Source organism: Megalopta genalis, chromosome 3 (assembly GCF_051020955.1).
Source record: "Megalopta genalis isolate 19385.01 chromosome 3, iyMegGena1_principal, whole genome shotgun sequence".
In the NCBI taxonomy this organism is placed as follows: Eukaryota; Metazoa; Arthropoda; class Insecta; order Hymenoptera; family Halictidae; genus Megalopta; species Megalopta genalis.
The window spans coordinates 31,665,188-31,690,312 of NC_135015.1; the positions used below are offsets into that span (position 1 = coordinate 31,665,188).

General features: G+C 42.7%; 1 protein-coding gene across 2 annotated transcripts; it reads right to left on the minus strand.

The window, feature by feature from the left end:
- Positions 1-378: 378 nt before the first annotated feature.
- LOC117218198 (ABC transporter G family member 20) lies at positions 379-24,220 on the minus strand. 2 transcript variants are annotated; one of them, XM_033466410.2, is made up of 15 exons: positions 24,105-24,220; positions 9,176-9,305; positions 7,798-8,042; positions 6,985-7,162; positions 6,805-6,898; positions 5,319-5,534; positions 4,015-4,100; positions 3,699-3,930; positions 2,970-3,147; positions 2,779-2,894; positions 2,599-2,669; positions 2,285-2,373; positions 1,899-2,075; positions 1,749-1,835; positions 379-974 (listed from the first exon to the last, which is right to left on the minus strand). In XM_033466410.2, exons 2-15 carry the CDS (start codon positions 9,277-9,279, stop codon positions 760-762), a joined length of 2,088 nt encoding a protein of 695 aa, XP_033322301.2. In that variant the 5' UTR covers positions 9,280-9,305; positions 24,105-24,220; the 3' UTR covers positions 379-759. The 2 variants fall into 2 exon arrangements, with proteins under 2 accessions (XP_033322301.2, XP_076376712.1); XM_076520597.1 differs by lacking the exon at positions 24,105-24,220 and adding an exon at positions 23,427-24,095.
- Between the last annotated feature and the right edge of the window lie 905 nt (positions 24,221-25,125).

A 25,125-nucleotide genomic window follows, 5' to 3' on the forward strand; every position in this document is an offset into this window, starting at 1 on the left:
GCAATTTTCTAATTGCTCCGATTCGAAGTTCTTGTAACTCGATGTAAGAGAATCGAAAACTACAGAGTCAATGTCTTCTAGAAGGAATGTATGCTATAATCATAAATTAATCGCGCGCTTATTTAATCGATCATTGTGATTTTCGTCTTACCTTTGCGTTTTATAGATCCATCTTCGACGAGGAATGTTTCGAAGTGGTCCCGGAACAGTGAGAACTTTCAACCGGGACACAGAATATTAGGTAAAATCGCTCGTGTCGTGTGATCTGTCCGTATAATTATCACTTTCTGTATGTAATAATACCACAGCGATGCTATTGTAGGGAGAGGTCGCACAACTACGATTCTAAAGTATGCTTAATCAATGGAATGCCGCCAGTACGTTCTTACAAAAATAATCGTGCATTTTTATTAACAATCAACAACACGCTCCCCGTTTGCTCACGCAACGAGTGATCGATTCAAACAAGAATTCCGTTTGCACGCGTACCACCTCGTATCTGTACAGTACAGTCTAGTTAAATTAGCTCGCTTAACGACTATAGAACGACGGTAGAACGCGTTCGACAACTATTTGATTCTGTGTAAAATGAGAAGAAAGACACGCTAAACTCTCCCTACCCCCTCTCCTCTGATTGCCTTAATAAACCTAAAGCGTATCGACCCTGTGACAGGCGTGAAAACTTTTATTCTCACTATTGCACGAACTGAAACGTCTCGCTCCGTCTCAATTTGTCCTCCTTATAGTAATGGGTGTTTCTCACATGGATTTCGACCTTAGCCGCATCAGGCAGAGCCCAATGAAGAACGTGATCCACGCAGAGAGCACTATAAAGCCGTTGTACACTTCCGGCTCGTTGATGGAAGTCCCTTTTTCCAGGACACCCCTTAGCGAGATGCCCGGCAACGTGATCGGCAAAACTATGCTGATCCATTGCAGGAATTTCGGCATCCCCTCCACTGGCCAAATGAGTCCTTCGGAGGAAACAAGAATGTTCATTTATTTGCGATTCGTACAGTTGAATTTTATGTTCTTTTCGAAAGTCAATCAATATTGGGTGAGCAGAAAAATGTCTATTATTTATTCTGAATTATTCATTCGATGTACCTGGCGACGAGTATTATTAGAAAACGAAGACTCGTTTATAAGATTGCAACTTTTCTTTTTCATTTAAAAATCCATCAAAGCGAACATTTTTAATTTTTTGAGATATATTGCTGAAGATAATTACAGCGTAGAACAATTTTGAATAGAAATTGGCCGAATTCGACCGAGGATAACTCCGCGAAAAATCATCGTAGGATGACGATATTTTTTTCAAATTGAAGCTTGAAATCTCTACTTTGAGATACCGTTCCTCGATTTTAAGTTCGATGCATTCTCGCGACCGTAATCCTTTAATCGCGAGGCCATGCTCGACGTATCGAAAATTGCCAAGTTCGACGAAACGTGTGGACTTTGTAAAATTTTTCTCGAACATGCCGTTTCCAGCGGAATAAAGTTCGATCTTTTCTCGTTAATTTAAAAAAAAAGTAGACCCGGCTGCGATTTTTTTTCGCAAAGTTACAGCACTTTAAAGTAAGCGACGATTTCTCGCCGGAGTCGCTCTCCCAATGTTTCACATTTGCGGTATAAAAATACGCGTTGAAAAAAGTTAAGCACACATTCGAGGCGCATTGGAGGTAGCGAAAAACTTACGGTGTCTTACGTAATAGCGGAGAAGAGTGGGAAGTTCATAGGTGACTTACCGCAGAGGAGTATCAAAGGATAAAAAGTGCCCACGGCCGCATAATTAACGAGAGCGTGAGACGCACACATCACCGAGATGAAGAAACCTGTACAAATAGAAAAGTATAATGCTCGTGCTGGTTTCGTAACGGGGATAAAAGTGTACCGACCGAAAGTCATTCCGCAAATTCCGCCCAGCATCGCCAGCCAAATGACAGCGGTCAGCGACCCCTTGCACTCCATGTCAAATTGTAAGAATGCGATACACAATGAAGCCGCAACTTGAATGACAATCACTATCACTTGAGTCAGGAGGTGTGTAATTAATATTTCCGCTGTTGTAACACCTATTTTTCATCAACACGCACATGCTCAGTCATCAGGAAATGCCATTTGGTATACATGCAAATTATGTTTTATTTAATCTTTTTTCTTTCTTTGCTTTCTTTTTTTTTCTTTTTTACTTGGAAATGGAACGGTAACTTAATAGAAAAATACGAGTGTATACTATCACAATCCGTTCGACAAATTTGTTTTTAAGGAAATTTCTGATTACCTTGGACTACACTTCTGTCCCATACGCCCGAGTGTCGGTCAGTAATGATTATGCTCGAACATATCGACGTCGCTAGGATAAATACTAATCTGGAATCACAATGTTATTCGTTATTCCGTTATTAGAATTGTACGATATTTTTATCCGGTCACTTTATTCGATTAGTCGATCTTTAATTGCATAATCGTCGAATCTACGAAATCGTCGGCTCCTTCGTGTTCCCGAGGTTCGAGCGTTCTCGAATATTCAATTGTTCGAACCTTGGGACGAGCAGCTCTATAATGAATGCAAAGTGATTGTTATTTTAAACTTACGACAGCAGAAAAGGCGGAGTGATGAACGTGATATACTTTTGGTCAAGAGATCCATAAATTGGTTGTTCAAACTGGAAGTTAAAGCGATTCAAGCTTCTCTTAGCATATATTCGCAATTTCTTTTCTTTTTTTATTTTTTTTATTTTTTTATTACGAATCACTGAACAAGTTTGTACGTACGTGTATCGGCACATCCGCGAATTTCGCCGAAATCCGACACTCTTTGACGATTTTCCTGTATTCCTTTATGAAAACGTCGTACAGCGCTTTCTGTATGAACATGCTTATCTGTTTATCTGAAGCAAGGAAGATCGAGGGTGTCGTTTACCGTACCAATTCAACATAAATCGCCGCGATAGCCGAGACATTACCTGGCGTATAGATGGAAACTTTAATTTGGCTGGCAATTATATCACCGTCGGACAGCGATAAAAAGTCGTCCATCTTCGATTGCATGGCGTACGAATAGTTCCTACTGAAGTGCATTATCCCGACGCTCTTCTGCCACGTTATTTCGTCCACTGCTTTATTATAGTCGTCGTAATAAATCTGCAAATACATTCGTTTCTTCTATCCTCTGTTACTTTGCGGTCTCGTTATCCGTATTTTCGCAGCGAAGAGAAACATAAGCCGAGTGTTAAGAGCAATTTAATGAATTTTTAAAACATCTCGAAGCTGTCCTTGGACAGAAGGAAAATATATTAAATATTTTAAACATCGTCGCTGAATCAACTATACTCGACGATTACTCGAGTACCTTTGCTCGAGAAACATTTAGTTATGCAACACTTGCATTAATTTTCTGAATACAGTAATGTCTCTCTAATTTACGCTCGGTTTGTCCACAAAAATGGACAATTTGGGACTAGCGGTTCGTTCTTATAATTACGAACTGTCAACAACATAATATGTTGTATAATCGAATCTCCTCTTCCCAAATTGTCCATTTTTCTGCACGATCCGAGCGTCAGTTAGGGAGGCATTACTGTACTTCGTCCTTTCGGAATATTTCTATCGAGCACCTTTCGTTTCGTAATTCGAAAAATGCATATTTTTATCAGCAAGTTCTGCGCGAAACCGATCCTCGTTTGCTCGCGTACCTTTTTCAGGGTGGTGTCGTTGAAGCCGTTGGTGAATCTGCAGCTGAGGTCGACGAAATTGCAGGCGAATTCGGTCTCGTCGTACGTAACGTTTCCCCGGTTCAGCCCGAAATCGCAGTTCCCTGCCTCTTCGTTCACGACCGATATCGCGAGTCCTTTCGGATCGAGGCCGAACGAGTTGAAGAACAGCACCATCTGCAGTATCGGCAAAATCGTCGAGAATAGTACGCCGCTGCGGAAAAAGTCGCATTATCGGCCGCGGTCCTTGAGATTCGCATCTCCCCGTGAACGGTGAGTCAATTGTTAAGATAATTACCCGGGATGACGAACGAACTGAAGCGCATTTTTCGTGAGCAAGGCGTGACACCTCTTCTTCATGCTGCTCTGAGTGTAGTTCGTAGGCTGAAAGATGATACGCATATTTCTTATCATTAGACTGCGCGGATCTTCGTGCAAAATAAAAATTGTCCTAGTCAATTGCGAGTAACATAAGCTGCATGGAAATGCCTTTTCTCTTTCGATAATTGCAATAACTTGAAGGTAAATTCATCCAATTCCTTCGCAACGCTGCATTCGACCTATTCGTCTTGGTAAAAAATGCATAAAATTCGCGGTCTACTTATTACTCCGCTTCCGAGTGTTTTTCTGAAGATCGACTCGTTCGAACGACTGCTTTCGGAACAATGAGAATGCGCTGTGATCGGCGAATAATCCGATATGCCGCAACCGAGCGTTATGCAAATCGACAATTGTATAATCAATTATTTGAATTCGATTATCGTGCTGGGTTTACAAATCGCTCAGTTTCACCGTCAATATTAACTCGTTCGATACGTAGACACGCGAAACTCGTTATTCTTTTTACACCCTGCACCATTACCCGCGTTTTACCATCGCAGGAAAAATATAATGTTTGCCGTATTTTACGATCAAATCTTCCGCAATCGATTAGCATACTTGAAGTGGAGTGAATATCGTGAAGCTCGCGCCGCCTGTTTACGAAAAAGTTGAGCGCGACGAAGGATTCGCGAAGTAACAACGAGACGCGCGTTATCTTCCTTTTTCTCCGAATATCGTTGTTTTCTAGAAAACGTACGGTCTTACGTGATTCCCTCTTTCGTAAGTTAATCTGTGGAAATATATGTCTTCCAGCCGTAGGGAGAAAGAGAAAGGAATGCAGAAACGAGCCGCTAGTCATTGAACCGGTCGCCGAACCACGGCCTCTACTCTCTATAGTCGCGTGTAGCGAAACATGCGACCTTTAGCTACAGAGTTCCATTTTTTACGACAGACATTATTACCCGTTCGTCTCAACATGTATGTAATCGCATCGTGCATCGAACCTCGTACGCTGCGATCCAAAAATTGTGCAGCTGTCGAGCATAGAAACGCGTTTGCGCGTCAATTTTGTCAAATGTTCAGATTGCTGGCTACATTAAGGTCAAGGGTTAACGTTCGACGCCGTTCGAAGGGTTGAAAAATCGCGTGCACCAACTTTGTTCGGATAAACCCTGTACGTGGAATCGTGTTGAGTGCAACAATTTTGCCGGATGTTCGATTCGCTGGCTGGATTCAGATTAAGGGTTAAATTTAAGTTAGATTTAAGAATCGTGTACTAACTTTCATCGGATAATTCCTGTACATGGAATCGCCCGTGAGAACGTCGGTGATGTTCGTTTCTGCCATCCGTGTTTGCCCGATATTGCCACTGCGATTCTGCACTTGCAGTTGACTCAGGCTCAGGAACGCGTCCTCCAGGGAATCGGTTTGACATTGTTCCAGCAGCTCGTTCGGCGTTGATTCAGCCAACAGCTGGCCGCACCTCATTAATCCAATCTGAGAGTTATAGCAGTCATTAACGTTCACCGTGATTTTCTCTTAGAAACGAGCTCGCCAAACCGAGAAGCGTTCGCTCGCTGTACACACTTCGAGAACGTATTTCACACGTATTTATCGTTGACACCGCCATCTTTCGAAGACGAATTAGTTGATTTTAACGGGAGTTAAAAATCGCTATCTCCGACCAATCCTATTGCCGCCACCGAGGAAATATTTCGAGACCGCGATGCTGCGAAAGCAAATACCGTAGATTCTCCCTAATTGACGTTCAGCTTGTACGCTAAATTCTCCCTAATTCGCGCTAAGATTGTGCACAAAAATGGACAATTTGGGAAGGGGAGGCACGATTATTCGAGCCTTGCGTCTCGTTTTTATAGTAACCGATTGTCGACGATTATAAAAATGAGGTGCAAGGCTCGAATAAATGCCCAATTCCCGAATAAATTCTCAAATTGTCCATTATTGTCTACAAGCTCAAGGTTAAATTAGGGAGAATTTTTTGACGGTCGCTTTGTATAAAATAAGACGAAGCTTAATATCTCCCGAAGATCTTCGTCCGAACCCTTATCCGCGAACGAATGTCCGGCAAATGGATTTTGCATCTTAATAAAATACAGGGGGGTATAACTGGCTCGTGGAATTCCATTAACAACGTCGCGGTCGTAAGGTATCCGATCCCTGAGACTGCATTAAGGATACCGTGGTCGCAAGATATGTTGTTAGCAACGAAAGGATTGGAACACCATTTTCGGAAACAATAATCCTACCTCCTAAGTTGGTACATGCATCTAATGCGTTTCGTCCGTCGACGTTATTCGAAGCTGCGAAACTTCATTGACCTGTCGTTCGGAAAGACAATTTATAGATCATCGTCATATTGGAAAATTTCTTCTCCAACGTGCTTTCTTCGATAATTTCACGCGAAGCCATTAGAGAAGAGTGGAGAAATCGTTTCAAATAATTTCACACTGAATTGTCGCGAAATATTCTACATTTCTTGATCCACTTCGATCAATAATTTCGTCTACGAATAAAATTGTCACGCGATTTCTAGAATGCTTCTAGAATTCGTTCTTCAAACTTTTTACTCTTATCTTCCTAAATATACTTGCACGAAAAGTGATTACAGAATCGCTGAAACTCTTATCGCGCCATTATCTTCTTTACGTTACCGAAAAATGCTCGCGAAGCTATCGAATCTGCAAAAGAAAAATCAGTTTCTCGATTCGCAGCGAATCGGAACAAAAGCATCGCGACGTTTCCGTACCATGTCGGCCTGCTTCGCTTCCTCGATGTAATGCGTGGTGATGATGACGGTGACGCCCTCCTCCTTCGTGATCTTCACCAAATGCTGCCAGATGCTGCGCAAACAATCGGCCCGCTCTTTTTATTGTTCCACGGCCCTTTCGGCGCGATCGGTAGGCAAAATGAATGAAAGTGTACTTGCTTGTCCCTTAAAACCGGATCCAGACCGACCGTTGGCTCGTCCATAATCAGCAGTTCTGGTTTGTGGACGAGAGCCGCCGCGAACGACAGCCGCCTCTGCTGGCCGCCGCTCATGTTCCTCACCAAACTATTCCTCGGTGGCAGCTGCAGAAGATCTTTCAGGAACATGTACCTATCCTCTGCAATCCGACCATCAATTGCGGTGAAACTACCTTCTGCGATCTTACAGATAATAACGATGCGTATCGAGCCTCTAGCGCTAATAGCACCACCGTTTCGACGAAATCACCGGTCTCGCAATTTCTACGCAATCATTGGAATCATAAAGCTGCTTCTACTGGAAATTGTCGAGTGCATTTCTTTTTCTATTCGAAGGATGAGACGGACTTTTTTTAGGAAGACTCGGCAAACCATAACAGAGAAAACAGCGGGCATTTTTTGGAGCGGATTCTTGGATTTCGCGGATCACTTAAGGGGTTCATAATTATGTCAATTGCAATCATTCGAGCGTTTTAGGACGGAAGAGCCATATCTAGAGTTCCACCAACTGTTAAACAGATGATTTAACACCGGATTCACATTGTCGCTAATTCAATCGACAATCTAGACATTTATTCCGATTTTGAACGAGTGTCATCGTAATATCTGCCGCGAGCGACTCGTAAATTAATATAATTATCGACCCGTCGTCTTGACGGGTTTCGTGAACCTATCGTTAAAGTTGACAGTCGACAGAGGAGCAATCAATATCGCAGCATAATATATGTAGCAGTTCGCACGAGGAATAAAGTCGGGGGTGGTTTTTGGGACCTACCGATTACGTAATCCTCCAAGCCATTGATCCTGCCGAAAAAGTACAATGCGCCGATGACGGAGAACTCGTCGACCAACGAGATGTCCTGAGGCATGTAGCCCACTCGGGGCCCAGGGATGCCGGACCCCTCGCTGCCCGGGGTCCCGCCGAGGACCCAAATTTTACCGCTGTTCAACTTCCGGACGCCGACCACCGAGGAGAGCAGAGTGGTCTTGCCACAGCCGCTGGGCCCCAACAAGCCATATCTAAGCAGATACATTAACATCCGAAGAATAAGTTCTCCGTAAGCAGTTCATGTAATCGTTGACTTGGTCAGGTGCGCGCGCGCGGCCAGTGTCACTGTTACCATTCCACTGACCTACCGCTCGAACCTATTGATAAATCGTTAGTCGCCGAGGAAAGTGGAATACCGAGTGGCCTGTCGATCTTTCCGATGCAAATAGAAATTCCGATCAGCTGGCTCGTGGAAAGTGGTGTCCGAGAACTGTTTCTTTATTCTATCGGAGTTTTCGTATTCCTCGGTATTATTATTCTATCTCACTGTCATTATTATTGTTATTATTATTGTTATTTTTGTAACACACGCCGTAGGAAAATTCTGAGTAATAATAATAATAATTATTATTATTATATTATTATTATTATTCAGAATTTTCCTACGGCGAGTGTTACAAAAATAATATAATTAATAATAATATAATATTATTATAATATAAGAATAATAATAATAGTAATAATAATAATAATAATAATTATTATTATTATTATATTATTATTATTCAGAATTTTCCTACGCGGCGAGTACTAAAAATTATATCAGTATTAAAATTAAAATGGATCTGTGCCTTTTTCAATGATGTGCTAAGTTAACGTAGCACAATAATATAGAGTGACGTTTCATTAATATTCGGGCACCTTTTCAAACGAAATACCTTTTTTAAAACTGGACTAAACGATTTGAATTTGTTTTTCAGATGATACAGGAACTAATATAAGAAACTCTCGTTTTTTAACTCTTTTATCTTTTCTTATTCTAAACAGTAGCAAAATTCGATCCGCGCATCATCTAAAAAAGTTGAAGTCGTTTAGACCAGTTCTAAGCGAGTTTAACGCGTATTTAAAGGTGTTCGAATATTGATAAGAGTCGCCGCATCTTCTAAGGAATGAATATGGATGTTCGAGTTGCTAATGGAATCGTGGAAAAACTGTTAATGTAATAATGTCATTACGGTCAATAATTAACATTGAGGTACGCGTGCAGATGACAGGACCACCTTTTTAATGGACGCGTCTGCGTAAGTTGCAATCCGGCATTGAAATTTGTTCCGTTGAACTGTTAATTAGGCGATAATTAATAGTATTGTCAAATGTTACTCACATACACCCTTTTGGAACGCACAGGTTCAGATTGTCCAGAATCGGCGCCGAATTCCCGTATATTTTCACAGCATCCCTGACTACGATCGCGTGTTGCAACACCATTTTACGGAACGTTGATCGCCGACAACCTGTGACAGGCACACGAAACAAGTTTGATTTACGCGCGACTTAACAGCGCACTCCAGTTTCAAATTTTCCCGATTCCAAAACTTCCTGTTCCGAACTTATCATATCCCGACCCATTGATCTCGACGATCATCGACCCTGAAATATTCGAATTCACTAACCGCTTGATCACTAGATCCTAGACTTTCAATTTCAAACGACTCGAAGGTTCTAAATTCATTTGATCTTTATCGTTTTCTTCCACACTTTCGCGTTCTGAATTTTTATCCAAACTTGCTCGATGTTACTCGAATTTGAATTTAGTCTTCAGCCTAGACTTTCAGCTTATAAAACTGGAAAATTCTTTTATTCTTCAGCCTAGACTTTCAACTTATAAAACTGGAAAATTCTTTCAGTCTTCAGCCTAGACTTTCAACTTATAAAACTGGAAAATTCTTTCAGTCTTCAGCCTAGACTTTCAACTTATAAAACTGGAAAATTCTTTTAGTCTTCAGCCTAGACTTTCAACTTATAAAACTGGAAAATTCCAAAAAGTTTCGGATCCGTCGATTGTCGGTGTTAATTTCCGGCGATGATCGACGAGCGACGCTCCGCTCTCGGAAAGCTTTCCGAGCCCGCGAAATTCGTAAGAATCGACAAGAAATATTAGGAAGTGTCCGCGAAAGACGTCCTCTGTTTTCGGCTCGGATTTTCGTCGGCCACGTGGCGCTCGATTCGCGAAAGTATCAGCGTTTTCCGTGTTCCGACAGCTCGATTCGTTACGGCGTCGCGCGGCCCGCCGATTTCTCAATCGAATCCTCGACCCGACTCGTTAAACGGAGTCCATTCTGACGAGGCGAGCTCAAAGTTCAACGTTCCGATATGTTTGTCTGTCATCGCTAGGAAAGGGCTTCGCGAATCTGGAACCGTAATGATTTACGTAATAACGCTGTCGCGCGGAGAGCCCATAAGAGGGTAATTCGCCAAGGCCTTCGCCGCTCCAGCTGCTCGCGAACGTTGTGTGCAATTTCTTCTCGCGATAAATACCCCATTTTTTGCCCGGTCTATACGAGACCCTTTCACTTTCGACGATCGATCAGGTATAATGATCGCGCGAACTCGCAACAGAGAAACGATATCTTTGCTAGGGAGCTCAATCTCCGAGGAATTCCTATGGGTCGTTATGGCAGCAACGATTATCCCGAACGAGAACGTCACCTATTTCAGAATGTTACAGCCGGCCGCGTGCTCGCTCGTTGCTCAATTTTCCGTGCCGTGGCTTGTGCCGATTTTCAAAAGCACTTTGCAGAAACGATGCAAATTGGCGCGCGAACGACGCGCTTCGATTCGCAGCGGTTCGATCGAAATACGTGCGACAGAAATTTCTATAAAATTTGATTCAAATCAGCGTTAGATTTTTTGTTAATAGGTTCGTCATTGTTTCGTTATGTATTTAGATTATTGCTATATTAAATAATTAGATATTGCTATATTAAATTAATATCGCTATATCGCTGTATTAAATTCTCAAGTAGAACGCATCGAACTGCACGTGTTTATGCATGCACTACATCGAATGCTGCGCATTAAATGCAAGAGGTGGAATTCTACAGTGTCGTTCCGAATCGATTAAAAATCTCCAGAGTGAAAACGAACGCTTATTTTTTCTCTGTTTCTTGAAATCGAGCCGCAGAACTTTTATCTCGCATAAAGATATACGCAAATCCGATTAATCTCAACGGTGGACGTTTAAGTCGTTCGATCGATATTACTAATTCCCGGTTATGCGCATGACGTTTTAACGACACGTACACGGTTAAATTCAAGCTCCGGATGCGTGGATTGATTAATATCCTAAGTAATTTGACGCGATTTCCCGGCTGTCCGCGTCGCTCTGAATCCGCCGGCGAGCGGAATCGACGGGTTACGAGAGTTCGACGACGCCGCCGCGTCGGATCGGTGAAAAACCGGCGGCAGCTGGTTTCACGGGGGCAGGGCTCGGGTGATCAGCGATTCCATGGGGCTCGGCGTTATGCTAAATATCGATCATGCCGGTGGTCCCGGCTATTTGTCATTCGACGCGGCCCCCGCGACGCCTTCGATGGACATTATTGCGCGGCCGCGGCACGAATCCACAACAATGTTTTCCTACCGGCTGCTATGTCAACGAGCTTATAACAGTATCTATCCAATCGGGCGCAATTTAAACGGCACTCTGTAATAGGAAGTCAAGGTTTCCTTCCCACCGCATTAATAATTGAACGATCAAGTTCGCTGACAGCTGCCGGATGATTGATTTAATTGATCTTGGCTTCTCCCGCGCTCTTTATCGAGCTTACAGTAATGTCTCCCTTACTGACGCTCGGATTGTCCACTGAAATGGATCATTTGGGAAAAGGAGATACGATTAACCGAGCCTTGCGGTTCGTTCTTATAATTACGAACAGTCAACAACCATAAAAACGAGCTGCAAGGCTCGTATAATCGTACCTCCTCTTCCCAAATTGTCCATTTTTCTGGGACAATCCGAGCGTCAATTAGAGAGACATATTACTGTACCTCGTCCATCAGATTCCGGCAAATAATTTCACGGTGAAATGCAACGAGGAAGTTTCGTCGTTTATAATAAACGACTGCGATAAATATGTCTCGACTAATGTGTTCTCCGCCGAAACGTTATTTAAAAGGTCGTAACAATTGCCTGAAATTAAAGTCCGCATTTAATTCGCGTGGCGGGACAATAATTTGCAGCTGTCAAGAAAAATATGCGTTTCCGAACAAAATCGGCGCATCGATGCATTCCGTTTCGCGATCGATGCATCGCGGTGCATCGACGCGTCGCAGATCCATATTTTCGGGAACAGCTAACGGAAACCGGTGGTGTAAAAAAATAGGGATAAAACTGTTATCGACCCGAACGACGCGGACGTTTCCTCGTACGCGAAAGGTTCGCGACGGAATTCAAGCGTCCGCGGACGAATCCCGCGATCGCGAGCGTTCCGAATCGTTGTTTCATTAGCGCGTAGCCGGCTAACGGCGCGGGTCCGGCAAGCTCGCGAAATAATGAAAACAATAAAATAAAATGAACTGTGAAAGCCCGCGGTATAATGTATGCACGCATAGCATCGTTAAAATTAATTGGATTCAGATGCGAGAAAGTGATCGCGGACACGGCAGGCCTTGCTCTCGGTTATCACTGATTCGAGCGAATAAACGGTTCTTCTCGCTTCGACTAAATCGCGCCGCGGCACGAGAGCCGAGTGCTCGGCCGAAGAAATCGCATTACGCGGCGCCAATTGTTAGCTTTTCTTTTCCGAGGCGAGGCGGCTCGCGAGCCGGAAGCTGATATTTTCCCGTGCGACTCCGAACGGACCGCTTCCGAGAAATCTTGCTTACTATAATCCTCGGCCGGAGCTCTCGTTGAAAAATCTTTGATCACTTCCTCGGTGAACGACGACCTTTTTTTGCTGTCGCAACGAACCAAGTGAAAAGTGATGCTTGCACTTTTTTACGGCGGCAGCGCCGCGACTCGGCGAACGCGATACATTAACGATTGTAAAATAGCGTATATGTTTTCTATTCTTTGCCTTTTTTTTTCATTTACCGTATCGCGTGCACCTCGAGACAGCAATCTCATATTTTATGGTCGACGCTGCAAACCTCCGCGGAAATTAGTGACGCATATTCGCACTTGCCGCGTTATTAACAATGTGACATTAACGGCGAAATATATTCTGCCGCGTCGTTGCAATTAATGCCGAGAAAGAAAAATACGATGCGTTTTCTTGGAACCGCGTCGTCGCTTCGCGAGCAACGAACGCAATACTCGATCGAGATATACATATATTGTGCAACGATGTTTACGCCACGAGTTTCCACGCGAGCCCCATCGAGTTCGCGCCGATACTTCATGATGGCTGCAAGAACGAAGACCCGATTTTACGGTGTTAATTGAAAGTTACTTATAGCGAGAATAAAATAGAAAGCAGCCGCCGGTGAGAAATTAAAGTAGAAAGCAACCCACGCTGAACCTAAAGTACAAGTGTCGTTAATAGATCGTGGATTCTGTGCATTTGCGAGAACGTCGCGAGGATTGAAATGGATCGAAAACGGAGCCTTCGGATTAACGGACGAACAAAGTTTTAATCCAACGTTGGTTGATTTTCTCGCGCAACGGTTGTATTCTTCTTTTGCAGAAATATTCGCGGTATGCTCATTAAATTCACATCAACATGATCGTTTCCCACATATTTTCGAGGTCCGCGGATGCCACGCGTGCCTAATAATGGGATTGCATCACGAACCTCGCGAATTCCTCTGTAACAAGTAAATATATATATATGCAACCGTAACGACCGAACGGAAGCGCGGTTGCATTTTACGTGCCTCGGTTTTACCTTCACCCAATCTCGATTCACCGTTCCCGTACATTCTAAGCAAGATCCAGTCGGGATCCAGTCCCGCAAAACGGGCGTCTACCACAGGTAACTATGCATCTACCGTTATGAAGGGACAGCCCGATACCGTGGTGCGCACTCGACCTATGATGCACAAGCCGGTCGCACCACGTGCATCCAGCACGGGGAAAAGTGTAACTCTGGGTCAATGTTCTGAACCCCGCACACTCACGATCGGATCCGATCCTCGGAGTCCGTTTATTCCGAGCTGAGACCGCAGCCAGCATTCCACGGGGATAGAATCATGCGAACTTTTTTATTAAATATTATTTACTATATTTTAGGTATCGGATATCGTTTCACATATTTTAGATGTCGGATATCATTTAATTTATTTTAGATATCAAATATCGTTTAATATATTTCATATATCGGATATAATTTATTATATTTTAGATATCGGATATCGTTTAATATATTTTATATATCGGATATCATTTAATGTATTTTAGATATCAGATACCGTTTAATATATTTCATATATCGGATATAATTTATTATATTTTAGATATCGGATATCGTTTAATATATTTTATATATCGGATATAATTTAATATATTTTATATTATATAAAATGATATATGATATGATATATGATAAATGATATATAATGATATGATAAAATTCTAGTCGGACATCTCATCAGAGATAACTCAGGAAAGAATTGTAATTGTAGATTCCGTAAGAGCAAGTTGCAAATGTATATTTGCATCGAATAGTAATTTCTTGAAGGATGCGACATAAATTGTTCCAAACAATATAGAGTAAGGTTAGAGCATGAATTAAACTTCTCCTGTTGATGGATTTATGGCGTTAGAGCAAGCAAGTATTCATATTTAATATTCAATTATTCGAAATTATGTTTTTGTCGCTATCTTTTTGCATAATGTATATGTACGACTTTGCAAAGGAATTTTATTACCTCCGTGTGTTTTGTCAGTATTCATGCGTTGTTTAGAATTCGACGCATTTATTTCTGTATGCGCGTCTGTATTGTTAGAAAAATATTACCGAACAAATTATTATGATATAATTATTATTATTAGTTTCGATATATAAAGCAATTTCCGTATTTCTTTTAAATCACCCTTTTACCGATCAGCAGATTGCAGATTTGCATGCGTTTGTAAAATATAAACTTTGCCCTCCTCTGCCGAGTTTTGTTAGCCGAGCTTTCAGATTACAGTAATTTCTCCCTAATTCGCGCCCAGATTGCGCATAGAAATGGACAATTTGAGAAGAGTAGATACACGATTATTCGATCCATAGGTCTCATTTTTATAGTTGTTGGCAATCGGTAACTATAAAAACGTGCCACGAGGCTCGAATAATTGTATCTCCTATCTTCCTAGATTGTCTAAAATTTAAAAAAAATTTCTGTGCGCAATCTGAGCTCGAATTAAGGGAGAAATTACTGTATCGAGACAGGCGTAAGTCCGCTAAATCTACGGTCTGATAATTGCAAACGCGAACCGATGCGCGTCGTACAAACATTCGAAACCGATTAACTTAGAAATCGAGCTTTCTACGGACAAGAATTGATTTTCTATTTTCCATTAACTTTTTTTGCGGGACTACGTAATTACGTAACTAATTGCGACGGGCAAGATTTCTCGTTTTTCTTTCACAGTTCCATCGAATCAGTCATTCGATCACCGATCACCGATTTACGGAAATGCATCGCAGTTTTCACGATATTTTCAATTTAAATGGTATGTATGTACATCTTTTTTGTTGCCCGATGATACATATTCAACGGGTGTCATACGAAGTTGGTAGAAAGATTAATGAGTTCCTCGGTTTTTATGTTTCTCAAAGCCAGTTATAAAAATTAGCATCCGCATAAAACATCCGCGGTGTAATCGTAAATATTGTTTTTCGCGGTTCTCGATTCTGTTCCTAGAAGTAAACGACTGTTATATACATTTAAAGGTTGCATCGGTTCTGTGCAATATATAATTATTGCGATACCGTAAATTATTACCGTAATTATCTAATTTAACCAAGAATTGGGCAATTTTTTTGTCTAGAACAAAAATCGTTCCGCATAAGAATCGTTCGTTAATTTCAGGCGAAACCGAACAAATTTTGAAAAATTTGACTTTCTAAACAGATTCGCATTCAGCGTCGGAGATCGTAACCGGACTCAGTTGCAATGAATCTTTGCAATGAATTTCTGATTTACCTGCGTAACAGTAGGAAGTTCTGCCCGATAGTTATTTTAAAAAGAGGAAAAAACAGCGGTCCATGGTCGCCATATTAATTAGAGCTCTTGCCTAACGGTCTTAAACACTAGTTACCGTTCGAGGCGTTGTTCTGTCGTCACTATCGAGCTTCTCGCTCAAGGCTGACGCGCGCGCGGTCGTCGAGAACCGTCTGAAACGATAAACTCCATAAATTTATGCAAATCCTGATAATGTCGGTGTAGATTGCGACGAGCTCGTGTATCGTTGTCCTCGTTTCCCGTCGAATAGCGTAGCCGCGGCGATTTTACAACGAATCGCACTTGTGCCGATGGAAACCCCGATTTTTCCAAGGCTCGGTCGAGACAGTGGCTCTGGTCGACTTTCAAGGCCCTGGGTGACGAAAGCGCTAAGAAAGTGTTACAGGTGATAATTTCGAGCTCCAATACATACACATATATGTATACATGTATATATATACGAGCGAACAGTGGATCGATGGTGTAATCTGCTCTCATAACTTCCCCGAGATTGCTCGACCTATCCGAACGAAGGCCGTCATCGATGTACAGTAATTTCTCCCGGAAATGCCAAATTTCGGATTGCTGTGAATTTCCCTGCGCTTGTCCTACGGCTATGTAATTTATTGCTACGTCAATGCTTTGAATCGTGTCGCGTGGCCTCCGAATTGCCTTCGAATCGTGCCATGTGCCCACCGAATTGCCCTCGAATCGTTTCACGTGTCCTCTGAATTGCCTTCGAATTGCGATGCTAAGGGTCGACGGAATCGGTGAAAGGCGTGATGCGAATTCCCGGAAGACATCATGAAATAGTTTGTTTGCGTGTGAGTCAGTTAAGGAAAATCGCGGAGCTACGAAGCACGTAACTCTAGTAGCAGAAGATTGGAAATAAAAAAGTTAGGTCATCGTTTTTATCTTAACATTGTTATATATTCATATTAATGTATTACATGCTGGCCGCCGCCTTTTTTTGCCGACAATGCACATTTTCCTCGATTGTCTCCGAGCTTCTGAACAAGTTCTTCTAATTATTGAAGATAAGTTCTTCTAATCGTATCTCACGTATATCTCCGTCAGATATAAAAAGAACAACTGTAGTCACATTGGTTTATTGAGTTTTTTTACGGTTTCTTAGCAATATATAGGTCGCTGTAATTTATACCGAATTACCATTGGTAATCGCGGTTACGGTTGCAGACGACCTTCTCTACTCTTTCCGTTTTTTCATCGATCTTTTTTAACCATACCGACTCGTTCGGTACTGGTTTCTCGTATGTCATCGCGCCAAGGGTAAGATTCAATCTAATGGCTTCCCTGAGCGATAATTGTGTGGGAAGAAGGACATCGTGATTCAAACAGAATTTTGTCCTTCGTTCTTTTTTCAATATGTTGCAGTTCGTTCCGTTGGTGCGAGTTGTTATTGATTCACCGAATCATTATCGGTTAATCAAATCGTTGCAACGAATTCGTTGATCCGTCATCGACCTCCGCGAATGCAAGTTCAAGCGACTGTTTCAAGTTCGAACAACGATCTTATCCGTTCCCGATGATCCACCGTAGCGCGGCACGTTATGCCACGCGCGAATTATAATTCCAAATTTGTTCGAAATGATTTATGTAACCACGAAACGAGAAATCGTCGCCGTTCCGTGTCGATGACAACTGGCAACGCGGTGAATTGTGTGCGGCACAGGATGTGTGTGTGCGTCTGTATGTGTGTGTGTTTGCGTGTGCGTAGGTGTGTGTGCGCTAGCGAAAGTGTGAAGCTTACGTTCTCGAATTATGTCAGTATGATCTAAGAAATTTTGTAACGCGGATACAGCTGGAAGATAATGCTTCGGTCTGTCGATTCGTCGATTCGACGGATCCTTAGATTCTGAAATGTCGGACTCCCGATCTCTTAATCTTCGCGCGATTAATTATACTTTTTCAACGACCGGCGGAGCTTCTCTGCGAAGACTATGAGAAATTCAATATTATAAAATTATTTTTTTTTTTTTTTTTTTTTTTTATATAATATGTATAATATAATTATATATTGAATTAAATGAGAACATGCGAAACAATTGCGATAAATCGCATTTTATTTAGGGGAGAAGGCGACCCTGTTAGGGGAGGAGACAAACGTTTATTCTCCTGCTCGATTATAATTCAAGTAAATTATTATTTATTATTATTCCGCATGGGGCTTCTCTGCGAAGACTGTGAGAAATTCAATATGATAAAATTATTATATATTACATCTAATAATTATATATATTAAATTAAATAAGAACATGCCAAACAATTGCGATAAATCGTATTTAATTTAGGGGAGGAGACGAATATTTATTTTCCCGCTCGATTATAATTCAAGTAAATTATTATTTATTATTATTCCGCATGGGGCTTCTCTGTGAAGACTATGAGAAATTCAATATGATAAAATTATTATATATTACATATAATATAATTATATATTAAATTAAATAAGAACATGCGAAACAATTGCGATAAATCGTATTTAATTTAGGGGAGGAGCCTGTTAGGGGATGAGACAAACGTTTATTCTCCTGCTCTATTATAATTCAAGTAAATTATTATTTATTATTATTCCGCATGGGGCTTCTCTGCGAAGACTGTGAGAAATTCAATATGATAAAATTATTATATATTACATCTAATAATTATATATTAAATTAAATAAGAACATGCCAAACAATTGCGATAAATCGTATTTAATTTAGGGGAGGAGACGAATATTTATTTTCCCGCTCGATTATAATTCAAGTAAATTATTATTTGTTATTATTCCGCATGGGGTTACGCGGCGCAATGGCCGATGATTTTATCGACCGAGCGAATCTCTATACCTATGCCGACGAAATCGGGAAGATGAGCACCGATAGTTTACCGGAGGGAACTCGATCATCTGGGAAAAGCATCTCGCGATGGACGGTCCACATGGTCGCCGGCTCCGTGTTCTTAATTCCCGCGTAAGTAACACATCTGAGCGAGGCTATAGCCAGCGAAAATAGGCGATTATAGAAAGTAAATTCGCCGGAGAAATTGGCTTCGTAGGGACGTGGACGTATCGGCCGGGATCTCTCGATTAGTTTTCGATCATGCACCATTCCGGCACCCTGATTTTTGCGTCACTCTCGTGAATCGCGCCGGAGAAAGAAAGTAAAACGACCGTAACAGGTTTTTCGGCCGCCACGTGACCCTCGGATCTATCGAACGACGCTAAATTACGCGTATAAGATCGCCGTTGGATCTGTCAAACGGACATTCGCATCTAGAGTAATGTCTCTTTAATTGATGCTCGGATTGTCCACAGAAATGGACAATGTGAGAAGAGGAGATACGATTAATTTGAGTCTTGCGCCTCGTTTTTATAATTACCGATCTTTTTTGGAGATATTAAGCTTCGTCTTATTTTATATAAAGCGATCGTAACAAAATTCTCCCTAATTTAACCTTGAGCTTGTAAACAATAATAGACAATTTAAGAATTTATTCGGGAATTGGGCATTTATTCGAGCCTTGCACCTCATTTTTATAATTGTTGACAATCGGTTACTATAAAAACGAGGCGCAAGAACTCGAATAATCGTGTCTCCTATTCCCAAATTGTCCGTCTTTGTGCACAATCCGAGCGTCAATTAGGGAGACATTACTGTGTTTCGTTCTGTCGCCGGCGAACGAACGGAATTCCTAATAAAATCAACCCTTCGTCGGACTTGCAATCGTCGCGTATTTTCAGTGGAATTTTTGGACGATATAATTTCCGTAATAAACGATTCGAGATCGGAATCTCGGTACGATCGAACCATTTCACGGACATGAACGCCGTTTTGGAAATTAAACGATTTCTCTCGAAACTTTCGTTTCAACCGTGACGGTCGAAGTGTTTCGTATTTTCTATTTTAAAATTGTTTCATCGAATCGATCTTTCGCGTCGAGTGTTACGTATGCGACAAAAATGGCAAGAAGTTCGAGTCAATTGTGTATTGTTATTCTTGTAGAGCATCGAACGTCGTTTATAAATATATTTGGCGTTGAAATAAGAATCAGGAGTTGAGCAAATTGATCGAAATTTCGAATCGAGAACACGTTTATCCCGGCGATGGAAATTAATTTGTAATTGTTGGATGTTGATTCACTTCGACACGTTTTTACATTGTTATTAGATAAACGGCTGTGTAATTGAACGGAACGTATCGACTGATACGCCTCTTTTATCGCGTCGGAACAGATAAAAAAGTAATTAAATGCTCTGTGACAGGTAAACAGTTTCTTGTGCTTGTCGAATGCCCCGAAGGTAATTCAAAATGATACATGGTGTTAAGTATAATTACATAACTTCACAGTTATCGATGTTTCTTGATAATGTTCCAGCCTGCCTAACTCGATACAATAAGCTCTCCCTAATTGTCTCGCCTCTTCCTTGCCTTCTCCTTTTACCAAATTCTCCATTCTTGTGCACAATCGGAGCGTCGATTAAGGAGGATTTATTATACTTCGCGGATCATCATCGTCCGAGACCGCGAGTCCTACGGCGATCGTTGAAAGTTATTTGTTCGGTCGATCGTTGCTTCGATTATCCGACATCGAACAGCGATTAAAAGTTGATTTTATATAATAAATTATATAAAAAAAAATTTTATAATAATATAAAATAAATTTAAATATTACTCAAGGAATTGACGTCAAGTTTACGTAAACACGTGAACACGTGTTGTAGAGTAAACTAATATGCATCTGCGTAAGCAACGAAGCTTGCACAAACACTTGCATTTCAATTCCAAAAGGTAATAGAAAAATTTTAATAAAGCAGTCCTTCTATCATCCAAAACAAAACTCAAGTCACTTAGTCCAGTTCTAAAAATGTTATGTTGTTATTTAAAAAATGTCTGTTCTAAAAGGTGTGCGAGACCACTTTTTCGGGCCACTGTACACTGCTCGTACACTACAAAAGATCGACTATAAAACAGCATCCTAAGTTATACGAGCAGACAACCAACATCGATTGTAAGGCAAATTCGGGAGGAGAAAAAGTGCAGCGAGAAAAAAGAGAACATTGGCAACCTCTAGCGAATGTTGGACGGTCTCTCTGCCACGTGCTTGGGTTTTTCTGCCAAGACGATAAATTATTCTTATTCGTGGGGACAAGGTTTGCTCGCAACGCACTTGACTTTGAATCGAAGTACACGTGTTGTTTTCGTTGCCACATCTCTCATGGTTGCATAAGCCATCTCCGGGCGTATTTTTCGTGGATTACGGTCCCCAAAGCATCATTGTCGGTCATTATGATCGCGACACTGGCGCAACGGCGACCGTCAATTAATTAAAACATCGGTTTCCTTCTGAATTTCACGGTTCTCAGCGATGTTTACAGTATCCTACTTCACGTGCCATGAATTAGGCGGCGAGCTAAGTGCTCTCTTCCTCGTTTCTTCTATTATGCAACGCTTCCTAATGTCCTCCCCCCATTATGCCACCATCATCGACAAGACTCACCATTTGCGCGGAAGAACCGCCGTGCTACCAACGATCCCGTCGCTGATTTATCGCCGACGTTCGATCAGTGAAATTCCTCCTATGGAAAGCAATTAACCGAGACATTTCGAGAAATTGCAGTCAACGCGAGATTTTCCCTTCTTTCGACTAATTGATTTTTAGCGACCGCGTGGTCTGTCATGCTGTTCTATAATTTTGTCTCACGCGGGTCATGGAGAAGGATGTTCTCGGTGATTTTATCTTCAGCGTTCATCTTCAGCCCTGTTCGCGCTGGTTTTCAAGTGTTCACAGTGGTTTCCGTGTTCCTGGCGAAGTGCAAGTATTCTGTCATGGTTGCTAAATTGCAGCGGCTACGAACACGTGGTTGTTTTTTTCCATCGCTCTTCCTTTTGTTCTAGTTCACCCGTTAATATCACCCTTGTTAATCGCCGGAGACTGTTACGGTCTTGGTTGTTTTCACGGATATCGATACATTTTTCATCCGAGAAGGCAAAAATCGACGACGCGCACGTTTTTACCGTGCACAGAAAATTTTCTAAATACTTTCACTATGGATCTCGGCCACCTGTCGCCGCGTAAACATCTATACCGCGATATTTCTGTAATGCCAAGAGCTCGGGCCGACGCTAGGGGCAACCAGTTAACCAGTTTCCCGGAATCCGAGGATAAAAGATCGACGGAGCGCAAAAAGAGAATGAACAATCTGAATGTATTTACAAGCGAGATCGTTCACTTCCCGACGGCGTAAAAACTTCAACTGCGACATTTCAATATTAATTCATTGCGAAACATCGAACGAATTTGTCATAGTCGAATTCGATCACTTCTTCGCGCCAAGCTTGCAACACAGCTCAGCTGTAACATTCTAATACCAGATTACCAGGCGACGGATCGTTATGCGAATTCCAATTTTTAAAGATCGTTTTAGAAAACACTTTCGAACGCATGGAAATCCACGGTCTACTTGGCGCGCGAGAACTAGACGACACGTGTTACCTGAAGCCGCGAGAAATCGATTAACCTTTCGCACTCGGAGCTGTTCTCCCTCCAAAATCGCGACGGTCTTTTCAAACTATGACATAGGCTTATCAGCTCCTAGGCTTCTTTTCATTCCACGCGTACGACGGTAATCCCGTTTGCCGCCTATGCAACGCCCGCGATTCTAACAATTCATTGGACTCGGATTTTAACACTGGATTTACGGAACCCGTCGAAACGATGGGTCACTGATTTTTTAATTTACAATTATCTATATCGTAAAAATACATTTATCAGTTTATTTCATTTATTCATTTCATTTCATTTATCATTTATTCAGTTTATTTACGGCAAATGTTACGATAACACTTGTTCAAAATCAGAATACAGTAATTGTCGCTCAGATCGTCCACAAAAATGGACAATTTGGGAAGAGAAGATACGATTATTCGATCCTCGCGGTTCATTTTTATAGTTACGAATTGTCAACAATTATAAAAACGAGCCACAAGGCTCGAATAATCGTATCTCCTCTTCCCAAATTGTCCATTTTGTGGATAATCTGAGCGTCAGTTAGGGAGACATTGTTGTAAACGTCTTATCGTTACATTAATAAACTAATATAAAACAGCTGTTCTTTCGTGCTCCGTGAATCCAGTGTTAACAGCGTAAAAATTCGTTTCGAAAGATAATTCAGCCATTTCGAACGGCGTCCCAGAGCGCGCCATTCGGCCGCAAATCAAAAGTCAAAGCGTCCGAGCGACGCGTTCGACGATCGACTTCGAGATCACTTGTTCGCAGAAAAAAAGCAAGCCGCAACGTTCCCGATTCGTTTTCTCGCGAGAAAGCCGAAAACCGAGCGAGACACCGAAAAGCATTTCTGCGAGTCGCAAGTCGATTGTTCGCGTTTTCTCGAGCAGCGCGAACCGTTGGCTTCCGCGTCCGAGCCAAGCATTCTCTCCCCATCGTCGCCGAATCAGAAGCCGAGCTTCCGGTCTACTTACCCTCGCCTCGGTGAATTATTCCCGAAAGTGAAACGCAAAAGTGCGTGGACAGCGCCGGAGTTTCGGAACGAACGTGGGGGACCGCCGCCGCGTCGAAAAATCTCTATGGATCACTGGAGGGGGCGGGATGTATCACTCGCGACACGGTGCAGCACCCTGGGCGCCGCTCGAACCGGGTTAATGTCAAAGGCAACGAGACGTCCGCTCGGGATCCTGGTTCCTCTCTTTTTTTCTCTTATCGTCGCGACGCTTGTCGGCAACTTTCTCGGCGCGTCGCGTCGCGTCCCGGCGCGGAGCGGAGCGGCGCGGAGCGGAGAGCACGTTTTCTCGGCGTGCTAGGATCTAGCCAGCGCGCGGATGGCGGATCTAGCCTGGCGGACCGCGTCTCGTCGCAACGGCTCGTCGCGTCGGCGGACGTGGTTTTCGGCGCGGAATCCTGTCGAGACCGGCGCGTATCGATCTTTGCGGGCGATTCGCGTCTCTATCGGAGCGTCCCCGTGGCGACGGTGCAGACGCGGACGGAACCGCTACGATCCACTGCGACTGCTCGAAACGAACTGCCGTCGCCGGCCTAGGATTCCTAACGATCGATCGTCGAAACCGTAAATGGCCGCGCGGATGTATGTCATGACAGCGTTCGACACCGTGATAAGATGAGTCGATGAGTCTTCAACCTGCCTGCCGAAATGCCTCGACGAGCTCCGCACGCCGCACTGTCGACCACCGGACTGCAGCAGCTCGCTTCGTCAAATCAAGATCAAGTCTAACTTGAATCGGCCGCGGTGGGGGGATCTATGAATCGTGAGGATACCCACCTGTACGGAAGGAGTCGGGCCCACGTGTCTCTTTCTCTCTCTCTCCCTCTCTCTGTCCGTCCGTGTGCCCCGCGCGGACGAATGGAGGGGGACGAAACGGGTCTTTCTCTTTCCAGTCTTTCGGTGACTCAAGCCGGCCTGCCGCGGCGACCCCGCTGGAACGGATCCGAAGTATCGTGTCGTGGTATTCTTGGAATTTATTGGAGCCTCTGGATCTGGATTATTTGACCTCGAGGTCGTTTAAATAAACGACAAGGTTTTGTCGAAGTGGTTTTCCTTTTGTTCTTTCGACTTTTTCTTTCTTTCGATGACCGGCTATCCCGACAGGGTGTATTATTTTGCTTACTGTAGACAAGGTGTCCCGAAATTATGGTGCAAGTGGGCAGCGACGGGTTCCTCGGGTCATTCGAAGTAACTTTTTCCTTTGCGCAAATGCGATCCGCGGCTTCGTTTGCGAGTTATTAAGGGAAAACGGCGACCAATGAGAGGCGAGCTCGCTTGGCGCTAGGCGGCCGAGCCAATCGGCGAAGCTGGGCTGGGCCGCTCGTTGGCTAGGCCCGCCTCGCGCCAACCGAGCTCGCCTCTCATTGGTCGGCGTTTTTCGTTAATAACTCGTAAACGAAGCCGCGGATCGTATTTTCGCTAAGGAAAAAGTTGCTTGAAATGACCTCAGGACCCCATTTCCGGATCGCAAGATATTTTTGTATAAATAGCCTGTAGATCGGAGAAGCAAAGTAAGAATTTGTCTGCAATTAATCTGTCGCTGCAGTCATCAGAATTTTTTCCGTAGCTCAGCAATTGTTCCCGCAATCATTTTGGGACACCTTGTGTATACAATAATCTGACGTGTTTGTAAAATCGGATCCTGCTTTTTTCTGTATTTA

Excerpts from the sequence above, each read along its gene's own strand:
- LOC117218198 (XM_033466410.2), bottom strand. The coding sequence starts at position 9,279 with ATGGTGTTGCAACACGCGATCGTAGTCAGGGATGCTGTGAAAATATAC. Across the intron at positions 7,163-7,797 it reads CTTGGAGGATTACGTAATCG|AGGATAGGTACATGTTCCTG; the intron begins GTAGGTCCCAAA and ends GTCGGATTGCAG. Across the intron at positions 2,895-2,969 it reads AGTTTCCATCTATACGCCAG|ATAAACAGATAAGCATGTTC; the intron begins GTAATGTCTCGG and ends TCCTTGCTTCAG.